Here is a 14493-nt window from a genome sequence, read left to right as displayed (position 1 = left end):
TGGAGTGTACATCCCACGTTCCTCATAAGTGCTTCCTACCTTCTTAACATGAAGTGAGTAGGTGTCAAATTTAACAATAATGAATAATATTAATTTTTCCTAACTAGTGATTTACTACTGGTAGAGTATGGCAGACTGCTGTTTTGTATGAAGTGACAGTCAAATCGGATAGTTTTCATCATGCGAGTTGGGTCCTTCCTTTTAAAGTCATCTTCTAAGTCCATGTCTGGAAGGCCAGGCTTAAAACTGGCAGTGCTTTCCAAGTGAGAACTGCGGTCAGCTGTGGTAGCTGCAATGAAATAGAAGCAGTTATTCTAAATTTTTGGTGTCTTCAGACATATCAAAAGCAAATGAAATTGTACTGTATGTACAAACATCTCACTGGAGAAAAAAGAATATGAAAGAATGGTCTAGCTTTGTAGTTGGCTCTGCTTTGAGCTGGAGGTTGGACAAGATGAATTCCTGAAGTCCAGACCCAAACCCGAAACCCATGAGCCTATGAACATTCAGATTTTTACCAAGTAACTTTGTGTATTCTCTGTGTCCCTCTCTTTTTTTTTTTTTTTTTCTGGCTGCTGCTTTTTTTGCTGCTGCTTTTTCTTACATGTTTTCCAAATGTGGTTTTATGCATGCAGTCTTCAAACTATTTTAACTTTTTTTTTCACAATTTGAACAATATTGTGCTTAGTAAAAATACTTAATGATTCCATTCTGTATTTTTTTTGTATTTTTGACACTGTCAAGACAAGATACTTTGCAAATTCACTATAGCTGGAGTATTGTTTGAATATGAGTGAACTTTATTCATATTAAAATAGCAATGAACCATTGTCTTGTCTTGAAAGTAAAAAATGTACAGAATTTTGCAACAAAATACTTTTGCATTGTGATATGCAGTGTAAGTAGTAGGTGTAAGTAGTAGGAGGAACGTCTTCTGGCCTCAGGTATTTCACTGCCATTCACCGTTAACTGGTTTGAATGAGAGATAGTTACGGGAAGTCACGTAGAATAGAAACACTGGACATGTGGTTTAAAATGTTTTCATTTATGGTTTTTAACAGTTCTTCTGTTTCCGACACAATCATAACTTTCTCTCTAGATCAAAGAATAAAATCACTTGATTTTTTTGAACAACAGTGTAGGTTGTTGCTTTGTTATTTCTGTGAAAATAAAGGGGTTTATTGGAGATTTTGTCTTAAGTTTGTAGAAAGACACTATATTGGTCTACTCAGAGAAGCACTGATAAAAAGTTTTCTTCTTCAGTATGTCACTTGTCGAAAGTCAGCTCTGATGAAGTCATTCTAACTGCTTTGAGTTGCAAGTCCTTCTATAGAATTCTTTTTTTGCCTCCTCGTTACTTTTTAAAGACTCATCTGTCAAGTAGTGGTGGTACAAAAGAGTAATTTCTCTTCTGGCATATAGCATAAATTGCAATGGGTGAAGAACCTGAGAGAAAAACAAACAAAAAACCCCACAAAACCAAAACAAGAAAAATACAAACCAAACAACCCCAAACCAACCAAGCAACAACAAAAAGCCCTAAACCAACTGAACAATTACCTGCCTGAGGTTGCACAGGAAGTTCGTAATCAAGTATGGAACTGAGGTTTTAAACACAAACTATTTGTGCTGCGGTCATGTCCATCCCCTGCTTCCTTTTATAACTATTTGAGTTTTATTTCTTTCTGATCTAGTATTTTAGCAAACTTGCCCTTTTATGGTAAGCAAGAAGTAGGTTTTCAGGTTAGTTCCTCACCATTATTTACTATATAGTGAAAAATAAAGATATTATTGTTGCCCGGAGAGGTGCCAGATGCCTCATCCCTGGAAAGATTTGAGGTTGGGTTGGATGGGGCTCTGAGCAACCTGACCCAGTTGAAGATGCCCATTGCAGGGGAGGTTGGACTAAGTGACCTTTAATGGTCCCAACCCAAACCACTCTATGATTGTATCTTATCTACTCTATAATAGCGGGGAAAATGTTCTATAAAGTCATTACTGGAGGTATACATATATCGGAAACAGTAGAAGTGATTTTTAATTTTAGCTAAAACCTTCAAAGTTACATTTCCTAATCTTTTTCAAGTGCATAGAAGAAATGAAACGTGAAGCCAGACCTATTAAGATCGACAGAAGATTGACGGGCGCAAATATAATTGATGAGCCTTTGCAACAGGTAAGCTCTAACCAGGAATGTTCAACTTATTTTTATTTTTGCAAGTATTGAATACATAATATCTAAGTACTTGAGAGACAAATAGAAGTTGAAAAATTTTATTACATTTGAGAGTGGTAAGTGAAAAAACATTGAGGATGGGCCAGGACATTGGGCAACATTTGAGTCTGTTTTCTGTATATTATAGTTTCTCAGCATAGCAGTGATGGATGCATGTAAACCAATGTGAAAAAGGGGGTTCAGTATGTGAGTTTTATTGTTTCACTCACAATTTCATAATGGTAGAGGAGTATAGTTCACTATGCTAACATTTTAGGAAAAGTGATGTTGCATTATCGGGCACAAAAAGCTGTTTTATGTTCTGTTGTCTTTTGTTCATTAGTTTGTCTTTATTTTTTCCTTTCCAATTTCAGGTAATCCAGTTTTCCCTGAGAGACTATGTGCAGTATTGGTATTACACACTAAGTGATGATGAATCGTTTCTTCTGGAAATCAGGCAGGCTCTTCAGTATGCACTTGTTCAGTTTTCTGCCAGGTAAGATTATGTGTATTTACATCAATATGCTGTCTAAGCAAGTGAGCAAATACATCTGTGGATTGTGTGGTAGCAGATAAATGATGAAGTGTATTTATTGGCATAGTTCAGTGCATTTTACAAAAAGAACATGTAAAATTTTAAGATCATAATTGAAAAACTACAGTCTGTGGCTGATCCCTCAAGGAATGACTGGAGACTGATGTTTGTAGTCATGGTCTTTTGCAAAATGGCCTTTTCAGAATTTAGATTAATGTCTAAAATTACCAAATAGCTTTTTTCTGCAACTGAAGCATTGAGTTGCACGAATCATCACCTTTTTATATGCAGGTGTGTTTCATATAAACAGCAGGGCTGTTCACAAGGTAAACCAACTTGGAAGCCTTTAATTCAAATATCTGTATCAACTCAGATAACTTTTAAAAGTGTTATTGCTCTTCAATATGTAAGAACAATGAGTACTTGTAAAGGAATGGTAATCTGGGGAACGAAATAGTATGTCACATATGTAAATCTTTTCTAAAAACAGGGTTGATTCAGAATAAATGGATAGTTTGTTAATTGTCTCGTGTTTTTTCTGCTGTTGCTTAATTGCGTAGCAGGAAGTCAGGGAACTTGCCTGGGAAATTATTTATCTTCTTTAGTATGGCTGATTTCTCAGCCCAGGTACCCCATGCTTTTATATTCCTCTTTTCTTTCTTAAGTAATGATTTCAGGTATTTGTCCCACTGTGCTGATTGTTATCCATTTTCTCTTCAGAAGAGGTTGTGGGTCACCCAAATATAGTAAACTTCTTAGCAATTTTGAGGTGTTGTTATCCCCTCCGTCTGACTGGAAAGTGTAGGTCAGTGTGATTTCTGGCAAGAAAGGTCAAGATTGAGAGCAAGGTTTAATGCTAGGAAAAATTCATTATTGTAATATCTCATTAATTGTGAAATAATGGAAGTCCTAGGAAGCAGTATCGGAAATAGTGAAAACAAGGCTAAATAAACAATACCTTACAGCAAACAATCCTGTGCTTACATGAAATGGACCTGGCTACTCCAGTGTTTTTGTGTATTTGACAAAGTTACTTCATGGAGAATATCGACCACTGGGATTGTGCCAAAGCAGGTCAAGTTATAGCAAATCGGTGTGTGGGGTTTTTTTTGTTTTGCAGGGGGTTTTTGTTGTTGTTTGTTTCTTTTGTTTGTTTGGTTTTGGGGTTTTTTTTGTTTTTTCCTTGTAATATAGCTCTTCAGAAATAGCCACCACTCCAGTGCAGTTGCGGTGTTCTGTATAAATCAAATCGGTTTCATAGGGCTGCAACAGTTGATTGTTATTATTAAGATACAATGATATAGTGTATTTATAATGACTGTAGTTGGATATAGCTGTAGCGGTCTTAGATTAGTGTCATCATGTCTAATTTCATGTATCCTGCGAGATTCTGGAGAGAATGAGAATTTTTCTTTTTTCCTTGAGAGTGTCACATTGGAAGAATGATGTAAGGCTGCCACCTAGTGCTTTTGTGCGATTGTGCAGGTGGTGGATCTGGATTATTGGTGGTTTTGGTTGGTGGCCTTTTGAGACAGCTGAGAAGAATTTTCAGAGGAAAATTATTTTGTTTAGGTGCCTCCCAAAATGATAGAAAGGATGATTGAGGAGTATTTTAGTTTTAGGTTGTAGATGTTAGTAGGATGTGTATATCAGGGTTTTTCACAGATATTTGACAATATAATGAATCTGAACACTATTTTCAGATATTAATGTTTACCTTAAAGTAAATCGAGCATGAATATTAATGTGGTGCAAGAGTGGTGTTTTACAATATTTTATTTCTATTCGGTGAATAAATAGGCGATTAGGAGACTGATTTATTTATTTGCTTTTCCATGTTTGCTATCAGTATGGCTCTTGGCAGGGATGAAGAGCTAGACATTTATTATTGTTCTTTGTATTCAGGATAAAATAATTCATTCTCATGGATGCCCTTTTCTCATAGGTCAAAGGAAATAGATTGGCAGCCTTATTTCACTACACGACTTGTTGATGACTTTGGCACTCATCTTCGAGTTTTCAGAAAAGCTCAGCAAAGAATAGCAGAGAAAGGTGATCAGATGAAAGGTAATGTAATGAGTTAAATATTTTTTGCTTTGGATCCAAGTAGCCATGTATCTTACTTGTATGGAATGTAGTTAGCTTTATTTTGTAATTCAAGCTTACTCTCAAGTTTCTGATCTTTACAGAAAAGTATGTTTCTTTTTATTTTCTTTTGTATAGACCAAGCTGAGGAACTTGTAGATACATTCTTTGAGGTTGAAGTTGAAATGGAAAAAGAAGTCTGTCGTGACCTAGTCTGCACTTCTCCCAAAGATGAAGAAGGTCTCTCAATATTATCCTCTGAAGTTATTTTAGTATAGCAGACTAAACTAAAATACTAACGGTCGTGTTAACAGTGTGAAATATATTGAAATTGTAGCATATGGCTTTCAAAGCTATACTATTGTTATGTGTATATATAGCTATTTCTCTTTTCATTGGAAGAATTTTAAGGTAGAAATATGTTTTCTGGGAGGCAGGGGGTGGCTTCACAGATTCTTATTACTTTTTGTTAGATCCGCCTTAGTTATCACTGCTCTATAGCCTTAATTGAAAAAAATCAGTTTACCTTTTTGGGCAAAGTGTCAAGGAGGGGAAAAAAAACCCTGTATGTGTTGGAGTTAATTTTTTGATTCTTGGAATTTGGCTTTCTTTTGTCTTGGTTTTGAACCTCTAGATCTATCTCAGTTTGGTTTATATCCATGCTGCTTATATACAGTCTGAAAGGTGTTACTGTGATGCTTGGACTGTAAGGATGTATATGACTGCATATTTGAATTTAATTTTAAGGATTTATCTGTTGTTTTCTCATGATATGAGGTAAGATGTGAAACAACACAATATAAATTTGTGCTGAGAATTTTTGTGTTGTTTTGTTTGGTTTTTTTTGTTCTCCCTCTGTAGGATTCCTAAGGGATCTGTGTGAGGTTTTACTGTATATATTGCTACCTCCTGGAGACTTCCAGAACAAGATCATGCGATACTTTGTCAGGGTAAGTACAGACTCTAAAAACCATCCCAATTCTTTCGTTTAATGCCATCAGAAATTTTAGATCTGAGCCGTTCTTCTTATTTTGTTTTGTAAAACTGACCAAATTAAATATTAGGTGATTTTAAATATGGTTCAATCTTGAAAAGTTTTTAATAGCAAAGAACAGTTATGTGAAATGTTTTTGAAGTTTCTTTGAGCTCTAGCAACATTAGAAAAGCATGATAAAATGGTTGTTGTTTTTCTTGATATTAACATCTTCTAGTGTTAATTGGAAGGGAATGCAATAGTGCCTACTGAATGCTTTCTGTAATTACACTTTTTTAATTTAGCCTTTACACAATGATTTTTAAATTGTTGCAGTTATATTAGCTTTATGAATACATGTATTAAAACGATTTATTCTATTTTGTTTTTCAGGAAATCCTCTCCCGAGGAATTCTTCTTCCATTAATAAACCAGCTCAGTGATCCTGATTATATTAATCAGTATGTCATATGGATGGTAAGATCTATAATGTTTAAAATTTAAACCAAGCTTTACTTGTGTTTCCTGTAATCATGGCAGACAGGTGTCTGGTAGAAAAGTTACCAATGGGTATATTGGCAGAGGTGGTAAACCTAGAGCTGCTGTATTGAATTTTTTCTATATATGTATTTATACACACAGGCACATACACACACTATCTGTATTATCTGTACTCTCTGTTGTGTTTTTTGGCAAAACTTGACTGACTGAGGACAGATGTATGGCAAAGCATAATGCTGAGTCCTCTGGCTTCTACTTAGCTGTTTGCAAAGTATGGCAGTAACCTTCAAAGTTGTTGGTTTTTTTTCCTTGACTCTTTTTTTTTAAAGTGTGTCCTTTAAAGTTTAAGAGACCTCCAGAATGACAAGTAATAGGATTTTTTTTTTTTTCTTTCTTTTTGCCTCTGGAAAGGAATCTCAGGATGTTTTCTTCAGGGATATTTGTAGTAACCCTTAATAATTTAACTGAGTGGGAAGAAACAAAGTCTTCAATATCTTTCTAATGCATCTTAAAAAACAAAACAATTTTTTAAGAAATATATGTAGTAAAATTAACAGAAAAAGAACATTCACACTTTAATGTTATTGATTTTTTGCAAAGCCAGTTGAAACTTACTCTTACAGTTCATTATCTTTTGTAGGTCAGGAGTCAGGGTTTGAGTTTTTGTTGTTGTTTGTTTGCTTGCTTTTTCCTTGCTCCACATTCTCTCTACATTTATCTAAATATTTTCGTCTTAAAGGGTGCATTCAAGTACTACGCTGAATGCACCCTGAAGAGTTCACAGTAAAAATTCTGATCTGAGGAATGAATTCAAGTGTATGTGTACAATGTTTTGTGCACTCCAGCCACCTCTACTTTATGTAAAAGTTTCCATGCAGCTTTTCTTACAGGAATCTAGCTTTAAAATGAAAAAAATACTGCTGCTTGTATGGACCAAGCTTTTCAATTTTTGTTTCCCCTTTCCTCCCACATATGTTCTTTATTTGTAACTTGGCCTCGTTCTTTATTTACTGAGCGCTGCCCCCAGCTGCATCCAAAGATAGAATTCTGTGGTTTTTATAAAGCTTTCTGTTATGATGGTGGTGTCCCAAATATTAATTTTCATAATTGCTTTCTGAGATGAGGAAGTAAATGTGCTGCGGTAAAGACAAGTAAGAATAAATGCTTTTGAAAACTTAATACAAGACTTATGAAATTAAGATTGTTGCATGAATTAAAGTAATAAGTAGAGATTACTCAAATTCTGGTTCCTTTTGGAATCTTTTGACATAAAATAAGATTTGAATGAAAAAAATCAATTTCTGAAAATGGGAAGTTTAATTCCATGTTTCTAGGAACACCTTAGTTCAATACTAATTCTCTTGCAATTAATTATGAAGCTTCAATGAAAAAATTAAAGTTAATCCAAACTTGTCTCTTCACTGTGAAATTCACATATTCACAAAATGTCTGAAGTTCAAGTATTGCTTGTACTATTTCTTAAAAGCAGATTTCTAGGTAGATTTTTCCATTAAAGAGTATCCACTCTTCGCTCCCCGCTCGCACAGCTTATGTCAGTGCACTTCTGCTGTGCAGACTGAGTATTACATTTCCATACCACGGCGAGCATTTATGAAGGATGTGGGTGAAGTGACTATTTTCGGGTTTGGATGGTAAAGGCAGCGTTAGAACCGAACCCTCTGCCCCTGGGTGCCCATGCTATGAAGCTGCCAGCCTTCCCCTGAGCTTTGTGCTGTGTTCACAGTACCATGTCCAGGATCTCAGCAGCACAGCAGGCTTCCTTCCCTTGTACGAAGTCCTTTGGGTCTCCAGAGCAGGTTTACCCTATGCCAATAGTAGGAAAATAGGATGTATTGAAATAGCTTAATAGTAGTTACGAGGGTATCTGAATTAGTGTTTCAGAGATTATATTAATTCAGCCATTTCCTATTTTGTTTTTCCCCTCAGTAGGTTAAGGTTACATTGTAAAATGGTTTAATTCTTTTTGTAATCCTGTATCTTAAGAAGCCATTACACTGGGAGCATGTACTCTTACAGGGAACCTCTTCAGTGATTTCACCAGTCTTGCCTACTTAGCTAAGGAGATTGGTAATAGCAGAAGAGGGTTAATTGGGTTTTGGACAAGATCTTTGTTAAGGATGTTAATGCACTTTCCATGTGTCTTTGTACTTACTGAAAACAGAAAATGATTGTGTGAAATAGGTTTTGACTGTATGCATGCATTGCCTTTCTCAGTCCATGTAAAATTTTAGCATCAAAAAGAAGGTTTAGAAGCATCAGTGCATTTTTGAAATGCCACTTTGCAGTGCTATATCAAAATAATTAGTTTAATGAAGAATCATGTCATGTGCTTTTGCCCGTTTTGTGTTTTTCACACTGTTAAACTTTGTTTCAGATTCGTGATTCCAACTGTAACTATGAGGCCTTTATGAATATTATTAAGTTAAGTGATAATATAGGAGAGTTGGAAGCAGTGAAAGATAAAGCAAGTGAAGAACTGCAATATCTTCGATCTCTAGATACAGCAGGAGATGGTTAGTGCTGTATTGTTGTGCAAAATATGAAATGCATTTATCAGTATGATCTCTGAAAAATATTCAAAACATTTAGAAAATAAAAACTCTGCAGCATAGTAAAAATATTTTGTTATTTTAAAAAAAATTATACGTGAAGTGTTAAAACTTCAATCTTCATATGTCAGTTTTGTTGGTGTGTGTTGTTTTTTTTTTTTTAATTGTAGACAAACTGGTTAGGTATGTATACATCCACTGGATTGAAACGTGCTTGACTGACAGTTCTGAATTTCATTAATACTTTACATATTAATGGTTAGCAGTCAGTTAACAGTTAATTTGAAAAACAAAAGAGAAAAATATTTTTTCTTGTTCACTTTTATCAGTAAGGTATTTGAACTGAAAAAAACCCTTCTTTTCAAAGCTGATATGTTTTATATGTGGTGTGTCACTTTTTGTGTTACATTTTAGAACATTTTGGAACAACAATGTATTTACTTATCTGGATTGCTAATCCTCTTTGTTTTTGCTTTCAGATATCAACACTATAAAAAATCAAATAAACAGTTTATTATATGTTATTAAAGTATGTGATTCAAGAATTCAGAGGTTGCAGTCAGGAAAAGTAAGTAGTTTAGACTTTTTTTTAATTCTGAAAGAGTGAAATTGTAGATTACTTACTAGTTTGGACTAGCTTTTCAGTTCTTGCGTTTTGAAACACTACTGAAGTATGCAGTTATAGGAATGCATTATACAGGTGAAGTTAGTCTTGTATTTGCAGTTTAAGTATGGAAATAATTTCTAAAGGTTCACATTTTGAGTTTTTTTAATTCTGGTTTTAGGAGTTTAGATATGTCAGTATATCTTAAAACTACTCTTATCTTCTTAATACAGGAGTTAAACCAAAATGTTGCATAGATGCAAAGCATCTTTGGGTTTATATACCTAGATCCAGTTCTGTTTTGCTGCTCCAGTGCATACCTTGTGTGCCTCAAGCTTAGTCTTCGGCAAGATCTCTTGCTGATGAGGGCGCCTCTTGCTGATAAGGGCGCCCCTTGCTGATGATTTTGCAATGCCTTGTACACGCAATGTATTGCCTTTTGTCAGACATATTTACCTCTTTAGTTCAATGAAAAGCCTGAGGCAAACTGGATGTTAAATTTAAGAACCTCATGTTATTCTTTTTTTCTTTTTTTTATATTTTGTTTTACATAGTTTAAGGCTGACAGAGTCAGTATGTTTGACTTTGCTTAGTTTCTTGACTCTCTTAATTGGACCTAGATGTGTCTCCAAGATTATGTAATCTTGTGCCTACTTTTAAAATTTCAAGTATTCTACAGCTGGACCTGGAAACAATACTGTAAGACCAAGATATGTCATATTAGCAGAAGAAAGCTGGGCAGAGATGAATTTAATTTGTGGTGACCTTCACCCCATCCAATTCTGAAATGAGTTCGTCTTGAGAATTCATTTTCATGCCATTGCTGCTGTTGGTGAGGGCTTTGGTGCTAATTTGACCTGTATAGTATTACAGGAATGACAGTGTTAAAAGCCAGCTTCCCATATAGCAGAGATCATCTATGTTGAAGGCAAGTAGACCATGAGCTTATGATGTAGATCTTCACTTATTAGTGACTGTGAAAATAACTAGTCATTGAGAGGCTGGTTTATTATCTGTAATGTATTTTCTATTATATCTGCTTTCTGGTAAGCAGGAGTTTTAAAAGCTAATTAAAAAAAATAAGGCCTATGAACTTGCTGAACTGTGCCTTACAGGAAATAGATACTGTGAAACTGGCAGCAAACTTTGGAAAACTTTGCACAGTCCCTCTGGACCATATTCTGGTAGACAATGTTGCACTACAATTTTTTATGGGTGAGTGTTAATTTATCTGATCTTTTTTATTTATAAAGAATATGCTGACTCACAGGGCTATACAGCTGAAATTGCTAAATATAGGTGTCTACTGAGAGCTAAATGTGTATAAGCCTGTTGCCAGAGGGAACCAAAACCTTTTTGGCAAATCGGTCTGTAATTAACTGTTCAGAACATGGTACTCAGTACTTCCAAAAGCTTGTCTCAAGGTTGTTTCAATACTGATCTCTTTGTAAGGCTGTTCTTGCAATGATTCTTGGTCTGTCACTTAACAAGTTTGTTCTGTTTAGAACAGAATCATTGCAAGAATTGCTTAGAGGTTTATAATTGGAATTACTCTGAAACTTATTGCAATTGTTAGTCTTTTGCTGGTCTCACCGAAGCTGATGGAACTAATGACTATACACGTTAGGCTGAAGTTTAGAGGATTACAAGGCTACTGAAGACTTTCTATTTAATATAGCAGTAATTTATGTACTATTTTATGTTTCTTATATAATTAAGAAACTGATAGGTGGATTAAAGTTATGTAATTAATTTTTAATACTTTCTAATGCTTGACTCTCTTCTGTAAATTAATTAGGCTGCTGATGGTCATTATTAAGAATGTAGATTTGTTTTGGTAGTGGCGATAGTCCTGTTGATGCAGTTAGATGCACATGATTTGTTAGAATTCCAGTTTGAACTTCCTGTCATATCATGCTGTACAAGCCAGTCACATCCACACAGTAAAGGTAGATTCACTTTTTACATGTGCATTTTAGGATTCAGTGCTTAGTTCCTGGACTTTGCTCCCAATTTTGTTTACTGATTATTGCCAATATGTGTATAGCACTTTTTATTTTTCAACTATAGATGATAAGTATTCCAGATGTATAACCGGATCCTGGAGTTCCATATATGGTTAACATCACATAGAGTTCTTATTCTAAGATGCACAACAATAACTGTGGTTGTTTGGTGGCTGTTTTCTGTAGATTACATGCAGCAGACTGGTGGCCAAGCACATCTGTTTTTCTGGATGACAGTAGAAGGATACAGGGTGACAGCACAGCAACAGCTGGAGGTACTTCAAAGCCGACAGAAAGATGGAAAGCATCAGACTAATCAAACCAAGGGGCTATTAAGAGCAGCTGCGTTTGGAGTTTATGAGCAATATTTATCAGAAAAGGTAGGAATAACTTATTTCTTCATTGTTTGGAATTTGTTTGGAATTTATTCTTTGTACGGATGCTTCTTTAGTAGTTATGGCTACAATAATATGAAATGGATATGGTGTAGCACAAGTTGTCTACAAGTTGACATTAAAGCTATTACTTGTGTGTCTTCTCTCTCCTTGTGTCAAGCACTAAGAAAATGTCTTTCTCTTCTCTCCTCTCCTCTCCATTTAAAAAGGCTCATTCTGGTACTGACTTTCCTGTCAAATGTGTTCTGCAGAAGCTGACTTTCTGGAATGGAGAAAAGCTAGAGAAAATATGAAGACAGAATAAGAAATTCTGTCCCTTTGTATGCCGTCCTTTCCCCTTTCACTTCCTCTTACCCTGTCCTCTGCCGACCTCCCCACATGTGCCCACCCAGCCCCCAAAAGAAATATTTTCAGAAAGATGCAACCCATCTTGCCGTCCATCCATTCAAGCAGTGTGGGAAGAGAACTTGCCAGTGAAGACTGAGGCAAAGAAATCTTTTGAGTACCTCAGCCTTCTCCTTGGCTGTTGTTACCAGTTTGCCAGTCTTGTTCTTTGAGGAGTATGCTTTCTTTGACCTTCCTTTTCTGTCTGACTTACCTGTAGAAGCTCTTCTTGTTATTCTTTGCATCCCTCACCAAGTTCAGCTCCAGTTGCACCTTGGCCTTCCTGACCCCACCTCTGCACAACCAGGCAGTGTCCCTGTATTCTTCCCAGGATACCTGTCCCTGCTGCCACTGCCTGTGCATTCCCTTTTTGCGCTTTAGTTTGACCAGCAGGTCCTAACTCAGCCATGCCGGCCTCTTGCCCTCCTTACCTGATTTCTTACACCTGGGGATCGAGAGCTCTTGTGCTCAATGGAAAGAATCCTTAAAGATCTGCAAGCTCTGTTCTGCTCTCTTGTCCCTGAGGGCAGTTTCCCAGGGGGTTCTATTGACTAACTCCTTGAAGAGCTGGAAGTTGGCTTTCCTAAAATTCAGCGTCCTGACTGTACTCTCTGCCTGACACGTATCCCTAAGGACTGCAAACTCCACCAGTGCATGGTCACTGCAGCCTAGGCTGCCACCAGTCTTGATGTCGCCGATTAGCTCACTGCTGTTGGTGACCAACAGGACCTCTGGTAGGTCTGTCTGTTACCTGGTTCAAGAAGTTAGCCTCAGTGTATTCCAGGAGTCTCCTGGATTGCCTACAGGATGCTGCTCTTTCCGTATCGTTTCTTTCAGTTTGCTCTTCCACCTCAGTAGTCTAGCGACACGGTGGTCTTTAGACTGTGCAGAGCTTGCTCTGATGGGTTTTTGAGCTGACTGAATGCTCACTGGGTTGAAGTCAGAAGCCACCTAACACAAGAGCTGTTCCAAAGCCAAGAAACACAGCCTCTAAGCTGTGCTTAGTAGATCAAGTGACGTGGGATCTGGTTCAGTGCTGGATCCCCATCTCTGTTACTGAAAATGGGGAAAGTGTGAACTTGGGCCCATCTAAAAGAATGGTTGAAATATGTCATACCAGGGGATGACTAGGAATCTGATAGCTGATAGAGTTAGGATGCTGGTCGCTGTGATAAAGTCTGCATACAGCTACTGGTAATCTCTCTAGAAGTTGGCAGAGTTGGCAAACTGTTACCCTTTCCTCAGATGCTTCAGAACTTCATCCATTGACCATTGACTTTCTTACTGGCTTATTCTCCATTTCTGAATCTAGATCTTTCTCCTCATAAATCAAATTTGGTTTTAAGTGTGAGTAAATCGGGGTTAGATATTGCTTCAAAATAATGTGTATAAATTGTTTTTGAGGTGATTCTTAGTGATTAGTTATGAAACTTCTGAGTTTTAATACAAACTCTGAACTTCATTTTGTGGGGAGGAGGTGATCTGATTATCCTCTTGTGTGTTCTAGACGATTCTAGAGATACTCATCAAGAAGAAATTTAGTTTATGTAGGTAACTGCAGAATTGTATTGGATTTTATTTGTGAAAATAGAAGCTCTCTTATTTTTATGCTGCAAAAGTTGATTTAGATCTTTATCACAGGCATCTCCGAGGGTTAATATTGATGACAACTTAGTAGCAAAACTGGCAGAAACACTGAACCATGAAGATCCAACACCTGAAATCTTTGATGACATTCAGAGAAAGGTATACTGTATTCATCTTGTATTTTATAAGAACTGTTAATGCTATAGAGTATTAAATGTCACTACAGCTATTGAAAAAGGAGGAACTCAAATATCTGAAATCTAAAACCTGTTTTACCATTTTCCTATTCTATAAAAATCATACTTTAAATTTCCAACTTCCGCTTAGCTATAGACAGAAAGAGTAGGTGTCCTGTGTGAAATTAATTATGAAGCACATTTTAGAATTTATGGGATTATTATTTTTGTTTATGAACCAATTTGCGAAAACATGCCTGCGTAGAGTAACTAAGTGGTACAATTTTGGTCCAATTTTAGCTCTTTTTTTTTAAAGGTGGATGTAACCATGTTACCATATTAAATTCTGTATGTCTTTCCAGAAGTTATTTTGACTGTTCTGTTTCTTCAAAGCCTGCACAGTGTGGCACTCAGAAGCAGAAAGTACTGAAGATAAACCAGACTTTTTACTAACCGCATACA

At 36.1% G+C, this 14493-nt stretch overlaps 1 protein-coding gene across 3 annotated transcripts in view; it reads left to right on the top strand.

Moving 5' to 3' along the window:
• Nucleotides 1-14493, top strand: part of SNX13 (sorting nexin 13) — a 69462-nt gene that overhangs the window by 30498 nt on the left and 24471 nt on the right. For all 3 annotated transcript variants that reach the window (XM_065629087.1, XM_065629089.1, XM_065629088.1), the window contains exons 4-14: nucleotides 2087-2176; nucleotides 2590-2711; nucleotides 4696-4817; nucleotides 4974-5075; nucleotides 5697-5785; nucleotides 6202-6285; nucleotides 8705-8843; nucleotides 9359-9447; nucleotides 10599-10698; nucleotides 11676-11869; nucleotides 13910-14014. In XM_065629087.1, the coding sequence (XP_065485159.1) occupies nucleotides 2087-2176; nucleotides 2590-2711; nucleotides 4696-4817; nucleotides 4974-5075; nucleotides 5697-5785; nucleotides 6202-6285; nucleotides 8705-8843; nucleotides 9359-9447; nucleotides 10599-10698; nucleotides 11676-11869; nucleotides 13910-14014 (1236 nt within the window). The remainder of the gene's footprint in view (nucleotides 1-2086; nucleotides 2177-2589; nucleotides 2712-4695; nucleotides 4818-4973; nucleotides 5076-5696; nucleotides 5786-6201; nucleotides 6286-8704; nucleotides 8844-9358; nucleotides 9448-10598; nucleotides 10699-11675; nucleotides 11870-13909; nucleotides 14015-14493) is intronic.

This window comes from Caloenas nicobarica, chromosome 2, assembly GCF_036013445.1.
Source record: "Caloenas nicobarica isolate bCalNic1 chromosome 2, bCalNic1.hap1, whole genome shotgun sequence".
NCBI lineage: Eukaryota > Metazoa > Chordata > Aves > Columbiformes > Columbidae > Caloenas > Caloenas nicobarica.
This window is presented reverse-complemented; position numbering and strand designations above follow the sequence as displayed.